We start from the raw sequence: 16,858 nt of genomic DNA, 5'->3' as shown, positions 1-16,858 counted from the left end.
GAAGATATTGTGATTTAAACAAAAATAAATCCATCCACATCATAATTGAAATTTCTATTTATTAATAAGTGGTGCAGTTTTTAAAGACAGAACATAAAAAAATCAGTTAAGAAGTATTGTTTGCATAATATATTGAAATAAACATATTAAAGTTGTTCAAATATTGGACAGTGCCAGAATAGAAATTACACATACAGTTTAAAAATTACAATAAATAATATTATAAAGAGCACTAAAGGCCACTTGTATAAAAGTTGTGTTCCCTTGTCAGCCAGAATCTGAAAAAGCATCTTTGTAGCATGGAGAAAATTTCAGTGAGCAAGGCACAAATACTAGTAATAATAAGATGCCATAACTAGAAAACAAAATGCGGTTGGCTACGTAACCTTCAGTCCCAGCGTGTTCTCGACGATGGAATAGGATCCCACTTTCAGTATTTTGTTTCACTTAACTTCAGAGGGAAGCTACTCAAAGCTGAATTGGGAAGGATCAAATCTTACAGCCTAAATAATCAGAAGCAAAAGTGATACCCAGGATCTTCATTCCCACAGCACCCAGCTAAAAACACTTGAAAACGGCCCTTTTTTCCTCTGTACCTCTGAAACTAGTCTTCCAGGGTGAACATCCACATTCAGCTGGGCTCCTGAAAAAGCGATATCCCACCAAATTCAAAAAATTTAGGTTTGCCCCTGTTAGGCACCTAAAGCTCAGTGGTGGGGGCTGTGGGGTGCAAGGAATCAAGGTCCAGCTCTTTCCCATGTGCTCTTCGGTAAAGCAGGACGAATCTAGCTCTTACCTAAGCAGATAAGACACCTCTGCAGCACCTGGGCTCCCAGCAGGGCATGATTTGCTCCTTACTCTGAATTTTGTGACTGCTTTAGGCCGTGATCTTGCGAACTGGTTGGACCTCGGTGCTTGCCTGAAGGCCACGAGGCAGCGGCCCCGCTGCGTGCGGGTTCAGGTCGGGTTGGGTTTGTGGTGCTCCTGGGCCGCAGCTTGGAGCAGGAAAATTTTAAACTGCTTCCCCTCTGAACCGTAACAATGCAGCAAAGTTACAGATAAAACCAGAGCAAATATAGCCAAAGTCGGTTTAGGGACTTTTTAATCAATCTCTCCACATGTTGAATTCCCTTTTTATTTTGATGGGAGCCAAACTGATTAATTCAGTGCAGGGAAAAGCCAAGGCAGGGACAACAGCCATTACTTTTGACTAGATTTTTTGTTAAAAGTTCTCCTTAAGTAGAGCATAAATCACACTTTTCTATACCTGCATACTTCAACTAAACATTCTCTTCTGTCTTAATCAAATATTCCCAGTTTGAATCTAAAGTGAGGAACCTCAATTGACAATGATGCTGCAAAGAGAGGCACACAATGTAAACAGATTCACCTTTTTGAAAACTTCCAGATATGTGGCATTCGCTGGGGACTGAGAATCAGTATAAAAATGTAGCCAAGAAAAATGTTTCCAGATCAATGCTGTCTTTCACAAGGAAATTCACAAATAAAAGCAGATTGGGACTCAGCCCTGCTCCCACTGCATCAGTCTGAGGTTTTTAACTTTGAGGAGAACAGAGAAAAGTTCCACAGTTTCTGATTATGAAAAATATCTCAAGGACTGAATTAAGAGTCATCAAAGAGTGGATTCCAGTGGTCAATTCTCTTCTATATTAACTACATGTAAATAAAGTGTTAGTGTCAGTTGAGATGCTAGAAAGATCTCACCCAAAGGGCATTGGTAGCTCTTAAACTGAACCATCACACAGAAACAGAAGGTATAAATCTAATTCATTCCTATTGTGAAGACCATTGTTGACCCAGACAGCTCTCTCAAATGAAATTGTGAATTGCATGGGGAAGAGGGTCCTGACCTTCTAACTTGTTGCCAGGGTCACACATAGTTTATTTTGTTTTGTCCAGTATCTGTGGCAGGTACATAAACTGCAGTTCAAAGGTGGATGCATTCCATGGACTCATCTGAACTGCGGTCTGATGAAGTTTGTGTGCACATCCCAGATCAGGGATGGCCTCCAGATCTCACCTGGCTGCTGACACCTTGACACATTGTCTGCTGTCACACAGACAGCAGAACTGATGCACACCCTATTTTTAATGCAGCTGATGTAGAGGGCAGAGAGCTGCTAAGCACATCATCCTTCTGAGCAGAGCAGTGACTGGTTTCAGTGTGGTGTGTAGGAAAAAATAAATTAAGCTAATCAGATCTTCCTTGTCCCATTTCTTGGGTCTCCTCCACAGGATCCACGGATGTCCCCTGCAGAGGGTCTTGTTGAGTTTACCATCAGTGCTTTTTAGAAGAGGCAGACCTCATCTGGCCAGTTAGCACATCATTAAATATTTCATGACGTGGCTACTAATACCTGACCTGGTGCCTTTAAGCTGCAAAACAACTTAAAGGCAGTTGAGCTGCTAAGGGTACAGAGTGCAGGGCAGCCCAAATCTTGCTTTCTTTGGGGCTGCACTCGGTGTGCAGGTGAAGATTCATCCAAGTCTCTGCCCTTGCCTGGATTTTCTCTTGGAAAGAACACACCTTTATAAATAAGGCTATTTATGGATTTTCAGCCAGGTTTAATACTGAGGGAGGATTCCTTTTATGTCACCTGGCATGGGAAAGAATAGAAACTTGAACTGAAGAATTGAAGTGGGAATTGGACAGGGAACCGCATGGCACAGCCACTGTCAAAGACAGTCACAAATAAATTTCTCAAATTGCACCTGCTTTTTGGTTGCCTTAAGTTTTGATTTCTCAGATATAGAAAGCATTTTAAGAAGGACCAAATTCAGATGAAATCGATAGGAATGACAGACCCTTGTCAAATAAGAAAAGTGAAGCAGGCTTGTCTAGCATACACTTATACCAATTTCAGAAGTGTATCAATGTCAAAATCATTTTTCGTTCTTTTTCATTCTCTTGTCATGTGAGGGTTAAATCTCATGAGTTGCCACATGCATCTAATCCTGTATCAGAAAGCCTGCAGCAGATGCAAGACAGGTATTTCCAAGAATCACCAAAGGCCAAAGAATTCTTCTCAATATACCAAATTATAATGAATTTGTCTGTTAGTTTTATTCTCTGCAAATTTAGCCAAAAAAATTGCACCAAACAGAGATTATCTTACATGCCAATGGCTATTCTGTCAATTAAGTAATTACCAAAATTGTGCCTCATGTCATAGTTACTGGCCTCAGAACAGACTCAGGCCAGTCTTCAAAGGCTGTAACTGGCCTGCATTGTTTACTCCACTAACAACAGCAATTTGTTCTCCCTGAAGATCCATCTCAGAAGGATGCAGCATGATTTAGCAGAAGAAGCAGATGAAGTAAGAAGATCCTAATCCTCTAGATGTCTCTTCCAATACAGAATAAACAATGAAGATGAAGGCAATGCCTGCATCTGGAAAGGAACAGAAGCTCCCTGGATGAAATGACTGTTAGGAGATGCCAACAATGCTGAGGAATTGAACATGAAGTTTCCTATAGTGGGCAAAACCCAACAAAATATTGTTGGTTCAAGTGCACTCTGTCCAGGGCTGTTCAATACCCAGTAAGTACTGGTAAGCCCAATAACATGTTCTTGTGCTCTGTGCCAAGGATGCTCAGTTGTGCAGTTGCAGTGTAATTCAAGCAGTCCCTACAGAAAGTGCCCTGGATGTTGTGTGGAGTGACAGGGGTCATTCTTGACCGGAGCCATGGCAGAGAGGCTGCTCCTTGGATCAGTGGGGTAGAAGTGAGAGCCTTCCCACTGACTGTGGGTGTCTCTGACCATCTGACGTCTAAGCAAGTCACCCTCTGCTCCCTGTGAAGCTGGTAGAAATTTGTCATTGTAGATAATTGAGTTAGAGGTGAGATTAATCTCATCCTAAAGCTGATGTGTGCCTTGGTTCTTGTACCCTGTGCTGCCTTATTTCCCACCAGCTGTAAAGAGTGTACAGCCATCAAACTTGAAATCAGATGGATGCTATTTTATGGACACCTTGACTGACACCAGGTAAGACCTCCATAGGATGTTCAGATAGGCTTAGCTTCACGAGCTTTTCAGGTAATACATTCCCACTGCTGAGATCTTGGACTCATTTCTTCCCAGTGGATTGAATGAATTTCCTGCTCTCCCTCAATATAATATCAATTTCTGTGAAATTAATATTTGGCCAAGGCTTAGGGAGCATACTTACCCCTCTGCAGCTCAGGGACAGGTGACAAAAATGTGTTTATTTATTCATACATTGATCCTAAATATGGCAAACATTCATGGATTTGGAGCAGTCTATTTCCAAGAGAAGCAGTAAACAGAGAGAAACAGATCCTGGCAGCATCCCACACTGTGGGACTCAGAGAAGATGCAATAATAATATTCTGCACATCTGAGGAGCTCAAAGCACTTGGCAAATATTAGTGACTTGAGCCTTACAACCTATGTTTATGTGGGGAAGTTTAACTCCCAATTAACAGATTGGGAAATTGAGGCAGAGTTACATTATGCATCTTACTTAGCAGCACATAAGTCAATAAAAGAGTGGAGTGTATAAACCTGGAGTTCCCTACACTGAATAACCTTTTTTTTGGAACAGAAAGAAAATTTGGCCCCATAAGTAACAAATCGACTTAGCAAACGATTTTCTATAAAATAGCATTGGAGTCTCACTGTGAGCAATTTTATAAGCACTATGAAGATTTTCAAAGTAGTTTGGGGGATTTATATTTACATTTTACAATAAATAAATAACTATGTTCGATCCCAGAAGCTGGCTTTGATGATTTAAAATTCTACCCTTAATTTAATTTCAACATTGTATTTCAGGGGTAATTATATATGAAATCACATGAGAAAAACTTAGTTCACAAACCCATTTCAATAAGGTCATACTTTGACTCAGGTTTTTCCCTGCTTTTAATATTGGAACTTCTTGGCTAGGTTTGTTAGAGATTGATTGACTTATATTGGAAGATGATTCATGCATTATGGTTCTACAACGGGATATTGCTCCTGAAAATATTTTTACTTTGCTGCTCTGTTTACAAAATGTAGCAAGGACCATCATAACTTGCCTGTTATCAATTCACCATTGTTGTATGGAAGAGTATCAGATAGATATGTATCATAGAAGAAATCAGCTGTACCATTTATATAGGGCAAAGTCATGCAAACCATGCTCAAAACTAAGCTCCTTAGTTTTGGTAGCATGAAAAAAACTGCATTATCAAATCGTATGAAATGGTGCAGAATGACTACCACTAATATCACATGCATCTTATGCAGCCATTGGTGTTTTGAACTAGTAAGCTTTGGGTGTAGAGTAAGTGAGATATACAAAGTATGCTTACATTACATGGAGAAGCCAACCAGTGACTGCCCCCACACGCGCTTTTAAACTGGCTTGTTCGAAGGGGTCCATATTGAATCTGAAATCCCATCTCCTGTAGAAGACAAAGGCATGGAGCCACTTGGTGTGAAGGGGTCTGTGTCTGTGTCTGTCTCCCCCTCTGCCAGGTAGCGTTTCTCCCTCATCCACGCCGCTCCCCCGCTGGGGCCAAACGGGAAGTCGTCTCTCTCCTGGGAGATGCTGAAGCCACTTGGGGAGCGCTCGAGTTCCTCGTGGTTGACTGAGAGAAGGGACAATGGAGTGTCACTGTCTCTTGTTAGGCTCCTTCTGTGCCTTGGAGACACCTTGTCTGAGTAAGGGCTTTGCAGGTCTCCGTGGGAGTGGTAGCTGACCTGGGAGTCCATCAGCGTGAATATCGGCAGAACTGTTGGCCTTTCTGCATACGAAGTTGAGGAAGGTGTGGCTTGCAGTTTGCCAGAGTTTTGCCCACCTGCTGATAAAGGTTGTGAATGAGTCATATGACCTCGTGCTGAGAAACCATAAGGACTGACTTTGTTGACTGGAACCTGCTGGAAGTTGTAAGGAGTTTCACGAGCACACTGCTCAGTGTATTTATATATTATTGTTTTTAATTCAGAATATTTGTTTTCTTCTCTCTTCTCCCTCGCAGGAGAAGCGGTTTCTCTCAGTGGACTTATCTCAGCGACTTGTATTTGCAGCTGTTCCATATGATGCATATGCATATCAACAAGAAAATCCAGTTTCTTCCCCATGTCATTTACCTGAAAAATACCAATGTCATGACATTGCCTCAGGTCAGTTGTTCAACAAAAGAGTCCATGCTCCTATACATGCACTGCCTCCAGCAACGGTGTGCTGTCATCTTTATTGGTAAATGCAGGATAATCATGACCTTCCCTCACAAGCTAAGCTGCAGTTCAGTATCCACCGGCAGTCCATAAGGTTATTAGAAAATCTTGATACCTTATGGTAAATAGCCATAACCAAAATACAGTGTGGAATTTCCTTTGCAGACAGACCTCTCCTCTAACTCTTTAACAGTCCCACAACATGAGGGTTACATATCAGGAGTCATTTCCTTTTTCTTTTCATAGGGCCCCAAAGTACCTTGGGGGGCAATCATTTTGAGTGCCTGACCCTGCAGAAGAAGGGGTTGCTCACAACAGAACACCAGGTGTGATGAGTGTGGTGTTTAAGGAAATGAAAAAGCCCCCCTTAAACGTCATGGTCAGGATCTTCTGCCATATATAATGGTATTGATTCAACAGGTTTCAAAACGCTCATTTCTATCATGAAAAGCTAATAACCAGCAGTAGAATCCTTCCTGGCTCAGCCAGAGTCATACAGGATTTGTGTCAGCTCAGCTGTTTCTGTACAGGCCCCTCAGCCTCCATCACTGCCATGGAATTACATACCTGTCGTTCAACTTTAACAAATTTGCCCATCATACTTTGGTCTTCAGTATCTGCTGTAGATGCTTTGGCTACATACGGATCATTTCTACAAAGAATTAATAACTCTAATTAGTGTTCAATTTTTGCATTGCAGTCAGCAATTACTATCAGAAACAAAATTCACATCTTGGTGATGTATTCCTATAGATCCTCAGAGACCATTTAGTTTTGTATCATAAAAACAAGAGCAAAAATTCTATGTGATTCTAATTCAATTCTAAAAATTGTACTCTTGATTTTTAATTTAATTTAATTTTTTTTTTGTTTTGCTCAATATTAAGATAAAAATTAAGAAAAAACAAAAGCAAAAAAAAAAGTTCAAAATAATGTTGAAATTAATCTCTGGCTTGGTGGAATAATTTCATCTTTGTGAAAAATACTGAGATAGTCTAGTTAGTGGGTCTACAGATGGCCATGTGTTTTCAAATCTAATTCTTTATAATTAGTGTATTTAGAGACTGAATCTGAGTTTCAAGGATGAATGTTATTTTTTTCTTGATTTCATTAAGCCGAATAATAAGTGGCAGAGGCTGGAAATGCCGAAAAGAGACAGTCTGGCAGCAGGTTCCAGAATAAATTTTCATCTATGCAATTTCTTCCTTCCTGTCCAACATATGGACAAACTTCAGGAGGTAAGAAGATGATCTCTAACTAAAGAGCTATGATTTATAACTTCATGGGAGCTAGGCTGCTCATGATCAAGTTAAACCTTTATCAAGTGGTTTCTAAACCAACCTCAAAGGAATCTACGTCTTCCCATAACCTATGCCAGAGTCTAGAAAAACAATTTCTAAGCACTTCGTTGTTCTTTAACATGAATTGTAACAATTACACTCTAAAACTTTTAACAGGTCCACTTCTTCTTTTTCTGACAAAATCCAAAATATAGCTGTGATTTTACCAGAGCAGAAACTATAATGAAAATATGTCAGATTTTCCACATTGTGTTATTGGTGATACGGCTCATTCAGTTTTTGCAATCTGCTTTGTTTCCCAAATGATCGCTGTCTCTTCCATATGCTTAGGTCTCTGTCTTCCCATTTACATGGGTTCAGATATTTTCCTGGGTGGATAATTTATTTTCTGTAAGATTGCTTTTGTTCTGAGAAACTACAACAGCTTTGGGAACAGACTGTTGATGGTCTTGTGTGGTTCTTGATGGGTATTTATTGACAGATTGATAGTTGTAAACAACAGAAGAAATGTCATTTATTATTGAATTCGTGCTACCAGGAATGCAGCAATACAATAAGATGCTGCAACTTTCACACTCAGAAACCTGGTGTTACAATTTATTTTGAGCATCTCTCACCAGTCACTGTTTTAAAAGCAGCAGCATTAAAAATCTTTGCCTGGCATTTGGTGAGGGCCATAATGAAGCTTTTTTCACTTTGGGAAGATAACTAGTTGACTTTCAAACTATTGTTAATGTCAAGCTTTTAAGTGAGTTTACTAATTGAATGTTAGAAATTCAGCACATCAGCAATCAAATGTGTGTAATTAATTTAAAATCGTATTTCCAAACTGTGGAGAAGCTGACAGAGACAAATGAGAAGCCATAGTTTAGATTTCCATCATACATTATTGTTAGGGAAGGCAGTGACTTGCTGGCTCAACATTTACCCGCATGTATATCTTACAGCAACATACCCGCTCAGTATCATTACTGTAACACTTGGTGAATAAAGGTCATGCTTATTGGTATGAATTAACTTTTCATTTCTGTATTGGGCTGTTCTAAATACTAGGCATAGACAAATTCACCTGGGAGACTGTTGTGAAGGGTAAGAGAAAGCTCCTCCCTTTTGGGATTTCTTATGCTTGGGAGTAGATGGAGGTCCAGGTGTAAAAATCATATCTACTCTGAAAAAAAGAAAAGTGCAACTGCATAAGTCCATCTCCAAATGCTAACACGTGACAGAATATGCTATGCATCTCTGAAGCAAAGATTCAAAAAGAAAGCAGGTGTTGATTTGGTAACGTATTGGGGGTCATGGTGTGTTTGTTCTGTTCTGGGTCCACAACCAATATATTGAATTGCAATTATGTGGTAATTTAATGGCAATGAAGTTATGCTCTGGCTCACAGTTTCCACACTTCAACATTTGAAACACTTGACTTCTTTTCCTTCAAAGGAACCAAACAGCATGATTGTCAAAAAATCCCCAATAGCAGCTGCTCTTAAAAATATCAGGAGACCTATCAGGTTTCGTGCTGGATAATGAAAATCAGAACTTGGTGAAAGGCAGAATTCCCTAAATTCTCAATAAACCAATGATATTCTGGCAGTTGCTGTATCTAATTGTTCAGCAATATTTTTGTACTTACTAATTGGTTCTTTTTTGGTTTGAAAAACATAACTTTAAATGAAGTTTCACAATGAGTTCAAAAAGATATTACTGCATAAAAAAATCTAGGCTTATGTGATGCAGAGTTCATTTTAGAGAGTAACAATGGTGGTTTGTAAGGTAGGAACCAGACTTGTTATATGCTTGAAAAAGAGATAGCCCAGTACATGGAAATACCAAATTATCCCTGCTAGCTACTCACGTGGCTTTTTAATTCAGGAAAAAGTTTCCTTATGGACTAGCTACACTATGCAAAGTCATGGCTGCTGGGTGATCTTACACAAGTAGGTCAAGTATGCCTTTATTTTGCCAGTAAGATAAACATTTTCCCCATTAACCAGGAGATTCTTACCTTGCCTGAAGGTATTTTATTCTGGAAAGCATATCGAGATGCCCTGCTGAGTATTGCTCTATCACATCCTTTACATCATAAGGCCTCAAAGTCTCCTTGAATTTTTTTTTATAGAGACGAAACTGTAATATTCTGCATAATAAACAGAAAAAAAATGTTAATTTATTATATAAACTCTATAGTGGTAATTTCCAATTTCATCAAAAATTGATAAATACACTAGGTGTTTGGAAATTGGGCATCTTATTTCCAAACAAGGCCATAAAATATAAGCAGAGAATCTCTAACATCATACCACATTTGGAAACACTTAATAGTTGGTTTTTCATAATTAATAGGCTAAAACAAATGGTTAAAAGCTACAGGATCTTATTTGGAGTTTGAATTTGAACAACACAAGCCATGGGAGATCTTGAAGCTGTGAAGTTGAAGTTGCTTTTTAATGATTCAGCCCATTATAAAGCTAATTTATAGCATATGTAATGCTGATAATTTTCATCTTGGTTTTCATTTTGCACCTGGGAGAATTTTGGATAGGAAATGCAAATTAGATATAAATGTGGAAGTTAGGAAGTTAGCAGCAGTTCAAGTTGTGAAGAGAAGAAAAATAGTTAGAACTGTCTGAAGTGTCCTTGAAAAAAGCAGCAGTAAAACATTTTTGTTGTTGCTGTAATGATAATAATACAATTTCTGTTATTATTGCTATTATTATAAAATGACTCAGTAATTAGTAACCAAATTCTTATAATAAGAACCACTGCTGGCCAGAGCACTTAAAAAATTATTTGGCATTATTTTTCTTCATTCTTTTCTGTTTATACATTGCTTTAAGAAGTTAAGTCTTGGTAGATTAAACAAATAGAAGAAACTTGTTCAAAGAATGAAACCTTTATCTTCATATGTTTTAGGCTTGGGTTCTGGGGGTTTGTTTTCTCAGTAGTCTTCATGTTCTTGTTGGTCAGAATTGGGAAATTCCTGTCATCTGTTAAGATTCTGACTTGGGTTTTATTTAATGTTAGTGGGGCTTTTAATGTTTTTAAAATCTTCGTAAACTTTCATTTAGCAAAGATAATTCTGTTATGACTCTTTAAGGGCTGCTGACTCTTCAGCTCTGTTGCTTATAAATCTTTCAAGATTTCAGAATTATATCTGTGCCTATTTTAGCCAAATCATATATGATAACAGCAAAACTATACATTAAAAGACATAAATGAAAAATAGGAATCACACTGTTAGCAATTTCATTTTAAAATCTCCTTGATCATGACCCTGAAATCCATTAGGTGGTATTGTCTGAAAGAAATACTTCCCACTAACATTCAGGGTCTGGATAAACTACAGAAGAAAAAAAAAAAATCTTGGCTCCTGTTTGAGTTTAAAGGGAAATTACATGAGTCAATTAGATTTGGTCAGGATGTGGGAAAGCAGTTTTGCAAAAGTAATAAGTAGCATGTCTCTGAGTTAGAAAGCAAGAAGGTATCAGGGAAAGAAAGGGAAAGCTATGGAGGACATAGGGATGAAGAAACTTCCAGTGGGAGGGAAGCAGTCATGGGGAACATGAGCAAAGCCTGTTGGATGTGGCTTTCAGTAGGCTTGAGAAAACTTGGAATTTTTAGTGACTGGTTCTCCTGCAGCCAGTTGGAAAAGACCTAGGAGAGTAAATCCTATGGTTGTATGTATATAAATATATGGTTTTATTTTTACAACCATCTTCCTTGACGTTTTTCTTAGATAATTTTGGGGCACTCCAGACTTGCAGTATTTCATCTGAAAGGTGCTAAGCCCCTGCCCCAAAACTTAGTAACTTCTGGAATAAACAGCAATTGCAATGAAAGCAGAGCATTTTCATATGGGAGCATTTTTTCAAGGGAAAACAGAACATTGAGAAGTTACAGAGCATCAGTGAGTGTATTCTCTTTGCTTGATGTGCTAAACACATTATCAAGGCCTACTAGGAGTTTTCTAACCCCGGGGAATATCTCTTGTGACATGAAAATAGAGGTGACATGTGTCACAAGCCAAAACCTGCTGAAATGGAGAACTCAGCCTCTATTAAAAGATGACAGCTGAAAAGTACATTGCACACTCATACAATTGTGAATAAAGAAGAGCTGAGTCAGCTCAGTGTTTTTTAGTGAAAATTCTAGTTTAATATAAATATTAGTCAATAAACTGAGTAATATGTCATATTCATACAGTATTTTAATGTGGAACTGTATACAATATTATTTTATAATAAGTATGGAGTTTCTTGCAAAAATGACATGGTCAGTGTTTTTGAAAAACATTCTCCTTTCTGCATATTTTCAACAGACTTTGAATAGGGTCTGTCTTGTGCTTTTGAATGCAGCCAGAATTATCTATTATATTGCATTTTTAAAAAAAGCAATAACAGCAACAATGAATCAACATGAAGCAACATGGTAAAGTGATTTCCTGAAGCCTAAACATTATTAACAAAACAAAAAAACCCAAACCAACCAAAAAAAGAAGAAAAGAAAAAAAAAAAAGAAGGGAGAAGAAAAGAGAGGAGGAAAAAAATAGGCATTGAGGAGCCTTAGGGATGTTTACCTGACAGCTCGGATGGCTGTCTTGAATGTGGGGATCATATCTTCCATAAGAAAATCATTACTGTCGCCTCTGTCTTCTGCCATGGGTTCCCCTGTTCCTGCATCTGCAAAGCAGGCCAAAAAACAGCTGTGTGAACATCTGACCACACAGTAATTAGAGGGATGTCTGTCTGACTAAAGCACTGCTTCAAGTATGTGCAGTTTAATAAAGGAACATCTCTTACATGTTCCTCTTTCCCTGTTCAGCTCTTGAAAGGGAGTTAATAGTTCTGGGACAACTGTAAGTCAGATTATTTGAGGGATCTCCTCTCAGATTCCAGCATTTCTGAAACACTGGGAACTTTTCTTCCTTGACAATGGATCTTTGCCCAGATATTTTAGGTAAAGGCTAAAACAGGTTTAGGTGGCACAGATCAAGCTCTCCTTTCACTTTCACTGCTTGGAGCTCGTGTACCTTCATGAAGAAGAATAATAATTAAGTTCCTGGTGTGGAACACCCAGATTTCATCCATGGTAATATGTCCAGCACTGATGCCAGCTGGCTCAATAAAGGAGAAACTGTTAAAGACCATTTGGATGCTATAGGCAAGAAGAGGAAAATGTGTGCTCAGGGAAGCTGAGAGGAAAAATGCCCTATAATGTTGTGTGGACACCTGGTGGAAATCTACTGAGGGGCAGAGGGTTTGGGGAGAGAGGAGGGGAAGAAGACCTTGAGTCTATAAAACAAGGGGGTTTTTTATGAGATGGCAGTGAGGAGATATTTGAGATGCCTGGACACAGGCTAGTGCAGGGCTGAATGCAGTCTAGGAGGGAGCTACCTTAGCACAGCAGCCCTGCTGATAAACCAAGCCATGATGGTATGTGTTTTTGGGGGGATGTATGTTCAGTGCCCAGTGTGCCCTCTTTTTCTAGGTCAAATAGGCTGATTCCAACACTGGCTTTATCCCGTATCAATTGCTGTTTTCATGGATGTTTGCTATCTTTTCCCAAGCACTGTGTTGCCTGGACTCCGGGATTCATTTCCTTGGGCTTCCCCAATTGTACCACGTAAAACCAGGTACCAGATACGCTTGGACCACAAAGTCAAAAAACCTTCAACAGAAGATGCAGAGGAACAAAGTAAAAAGGGGAGAACAGGGGATGCATAGGAACAAACCAACACAGATGGGCTACCTTCTGAGCTTTGCCAAAAAGCGTACGCTTTCATTCGGAATGCAGTGCGAAAACGCTCCTTATTATTCAAGACAACATTCTTAGGCTCTTTTGAAGGACTTTCTTCAATGGCATCTACATTCAGAGGGGTAAATAGCTTTCCTTTAGTATTGGTACCACGAACCCGATCCAAGAGACCCAGCTTTTGGCTACAAAATAAGCAAAAGTAAACATTTTCCTCCTTTGTACACTATTAACTTGTTTTCATGATGCTTTAAGTATATAATGGGTTAAATCAGTGTTTTGTATACAAGGACACTGCTGGGGCTACCATAATAAATGAACATCTTCGTAAGCAACAGTTAAGCTCCACAGATAATTGACTGCTTTTTATGAGCACTTTTGTATCAATGTTGAAAATGTTACCAGAGGGTCTTGCTGTCCTATCCGTGCAAGGTATCACAGTGCTTCAGCTCACGTAGCATGCCTGAAGTTTTAATATTAAGACAAAAACATCACTACTGCCATGAGCAGGGACACCTTCCACCAGACCAGGTTGCTCAAAGCCCCATCCAGCCTGGCCTTGAGCACTTCCAGGGATGGGGCATCCACAGTTTCTCTGAGCAACCTGTTCCAGTGCCTCACCTCCCTCACAGTGAAGAATTTCTTCCTAATATCTAATCTAAATCTGCCCTCTTTCAGTTTGAAGTCATTCCCCCTTGTCCTATCACTACCTGTCCTTGTTAAAAGTCCCTCTCCTCCTTTCCTGCAGTCCCCCTTTGGTTACTGGAAGTGCTTCAAGGTCTTCCTAGATCATTCTCTTATCCAAATGCAACAACCCCAACTCTCTCAGCCGTTTATTCATATAAGAACTGTGCATAGTCAGGAGTACAAGAAAGTCAGAGGTGCTGTGAAAACTCTGGCAAGGCATTGCCAAGCAATGAGTACGTACATGGCAGGGCAGGCTGCCCTGTTCTCTCCACCATTCGCTGTCAGCCGTCTCTCACTGCCCCAAGAACTGAGGTGACCTACGTGAGTTGTAGTGACGTATTTTGTTCCACGGATGATTCCTTGGACTGTCCCTCTAACAGATTTACTGCCCAAAGACACTTGTCCTTCAGTGACAACATACAGCTAGAATTTCATCTGCCTGCCATTTTACCAGCATCACTAACCCTGATGGCCTGATGACAGAAACCATCTAAAAGGCAATCACTAATACCACTGAAAAGAGCAACAGAAAAGGAATCTGCTGGTGAGTATATGAGCTTATATATGTTCTGAACACTTTTTAGGTGATAGATGGTATAAATATTTGATTTGCTTTTTCACTTTGCTGCTCAAACATTTGTTATTAGCACATTTGCTATTAAAAAGAAAAAAAATAGCAGGGCTAAGCCATGGGAAGAAAGCCTGCCTTTTAACCCATTCCTGGATGCTGCAGTGTGGGACAGCTCTAGGAGAGGTGAATTGTGCACACATGATCAAGAAGCAGTTCTGTGTGGGACACCAGGTCAAGCAGGTTGAATGTGGGGAGGGAAGGAGGGAAGAAGCCATCATAGCTGGCAGGTTTCTGAGAGCGACAGGTGGGAGCAGAGCTGAAGGATGAAAAGCCACAGTTACCAGAAGAAAGAGTTAATAGGTATCCAGTAAGGAATCTATGCAGTAGGATCAGCTGAAACCACTAAACCTGCTGGCAGGACAGGCAAGTCTGGGCAGGGCCCACCATGCAAGGACATAGTGGACAAAGATGGAGACTTGGCTGCTGACCTTGCAAGTGTGAAAGATGGATCTATTTCTATCGCAGAGATCTGTCTGTTGCAGTATTATATATATATACACACCATAATGGAAATTCTGAGGACATTCCTCTTAAAATGATAGAGGAAAGCCTTAAAAGTATGCATGATGACAGTACAGCTTTCATAAGAGTGCTAACTCTAGTGAAAGTAGAAAAAGTAAGAAAAAGTGGTAAAAGTAAAAGATTTACAGCATACAAAATTTACACCTGATCTGAGCATTGAACACCACAGCTGTTGTAAGTTTTTGCATTGGTTTTTTTCTGCATTAATTACTGAGGTCCTCATCTCTACTAGCTGTTTCTGATTAACAGATCTTTGACCCAGAAAGTAATGAAATATGGGCTTCTCTGTCACAAAAAGATGAAAGCACTAAAGCTTTGGGTAGGAAGTTTTTTCGGCCCTTCAGAATTTTCTTGTTGATATGGCAATATACAAAAATATGCACAGGAGAAGATGGCAACTACTGAGCAAGTTTGAAAGGGCATGAAAAAAATAAAGTTGAGGAAGTAAAAATCAACAGAATGATTTGTGTGTGGATTTTTGGGGATTAAAGTAGGGAAAATAAATTCACATATTGCAATAATAATAATAATAAAATCAAAGTTTGAAGGAGGAATTAATTTTGAGAAGGGAGGTCAAGAAGAGTCTGGAATCATGCACATCACAGAAAAGAATTTTAATGCAAAGAAATGCACCAGAAATCTAGCTGAGTGATAACAGAATCAGCCAGGCAATATAAACTTGTGAGCCTGAAGGTGTTAGAGAGAATGAGCTTGTGAGAGCGAGCATTTCTTTATATAAACTAAAAGAGCACTTAGGCAAGTGTGGCATGGTGGTGATCTTTGTAGACTGAAGGAGACTGAAATAAGCTACAAGAAGGAAGAGACTGAAGCAGTTTTAGAATGAGGAGATCTGTTCAATGATAATAAAATGAAGAAATTTCTCCCTGGGTCTGAAAAAAAAGGCTTGTTCAAAAGGCTTTTTGTGGAGATCAGCTTTTTCCTGGTGGGAGGATTTACAGGTCACCAATGATAGATAATTGATAGATGAATCTCAAATGAAAGGAAGAGTGTAGCCCACCTATTCTTCAGGATTTTAAGATTCGATGTCTTGGATCAAGATCGTTTGGAGAGACTTTATGGGATGAAAAGGATTAAATCTAGCAGTGAAACTCAGATGATTTCAGATGATGAGGTAATTTCCTCAAAGCCAAGAAGAGGTCACATACTACACACTGGCTTCAAGAAACATATTAAATGTCAAAAGTTTTAAATTATTAACACTACAGAGAAGCTCTTGAGAGAAGAATATGTTTAAGGCAGAGAACCTTAAATATGAAGAAGCAGAAAAATAGATTAGAAAGAAGATTGCTGTTGTTTATAAAAAGTAGTTTATGTTGGAAGAAAATACTTGCCATTACAGGTGGTCTCTGACTCTCTCCCCAGAGACCTGCTTAGTCCTTCAAAATGCATATCCAGATGTCCCAAAATTTCCCCCTTAAAACTCCTGTTATAATTGCCTTCCTTACCAAAACACAAGGAGCCAGAAAGTGCATTGCAAGGCTCTATAAGGATCAGACCAGAAAGAAAAGGATCAATGGATGATGCAAAATACCCAAAACATTAATCTAGTGATTTTTTTTTTCCAATGGAATAGGAAACATATAGCTCTGTCATGGAGCTATAAAAGAATAGGATTGACCAAAATTTGATATCCTCCTCATAGATCAAAACAGATCAAAATAATCCTCTGCACTGTCGTGGGTTCAGGTGGCTGCGTTTTTGGTAGTAGGGAGGCCATAGGGGTGGTTTCAGTCAGAA

The 16,858-nt window shown here is 39.3% G+C and overlaps 1 protein-coding gene across 3 annotated transcripts in view; it reads right to left on the bottom strand.

The window, feature by feature from the left end:
- Window positions 1-4,994: 4,994 nt before the first annotated feature.
- KCNQ3 (potassium voltage-gated channel subfamily Q member 3) overlaps window positions 4,995-16,858 on the bottom strand; it is a 191,801-nt gene continuing 179,937 nt past the window's right edge. For 2 of the 3 annotated variants that reach the window (XM_027898463.1, XM_027898464.1), the window contains 6 exons: window positions 13,258-13,445; window positions 12,086-12,188; window positions 9,515-9,646; window positions 8,579-8,677; window positions 6,776-6,860; window positions 4,995-6,121 (listed from right to left, as the gene is read on the bottom strand). In XM_027898463.1, coding sequence (XP_027754264.1) covers window positions 5,384-6,121; window positions 6,776-6,860; window positions 8,579-8,677; window positions 9,515-9,646; window positions 12,086-12,188; window positions 13,258-13,445 — 1,345 coding nt within the window. In that variant the 3' untranslated portion in view covers window positions 4,995-5,383. Of the gene's footprint in view, window positions 6,122-6,775; window positions 6,861-8,578; window positions 8,678-9,514; window positions 9,647-12,085; window positions 12,189-13,257; window positions 13,446-16,566; window positions 16,603-16,858 lie in introns of all 3 variants that reach the window. The other variant, XM_027898465.1, reaches the window with a different exon arrangement.

Source organism: Empidonax traillii, unplaced genomic scaffold (assembly GCF_003031625.1).
Source record: "Empidonax traillii isolate 1590-97213 ecotype Southwest subspecies unplaced genomic scaffold, ASM303162v1 scaffold598:size422692, whole genome shotgun sequence".
Classification (NCBI taxonomy): domain Eukaryota; kingdom Metazoa; phylum Chordata; class Aves; order Passeriformes; family Tyrannidae; genus Empidonax; species Empidonax traillii.
Note: the sequence above shows the minus strand (reverse complement) of the source record. Positions and strands in the feature narration are given on the sequence as shown.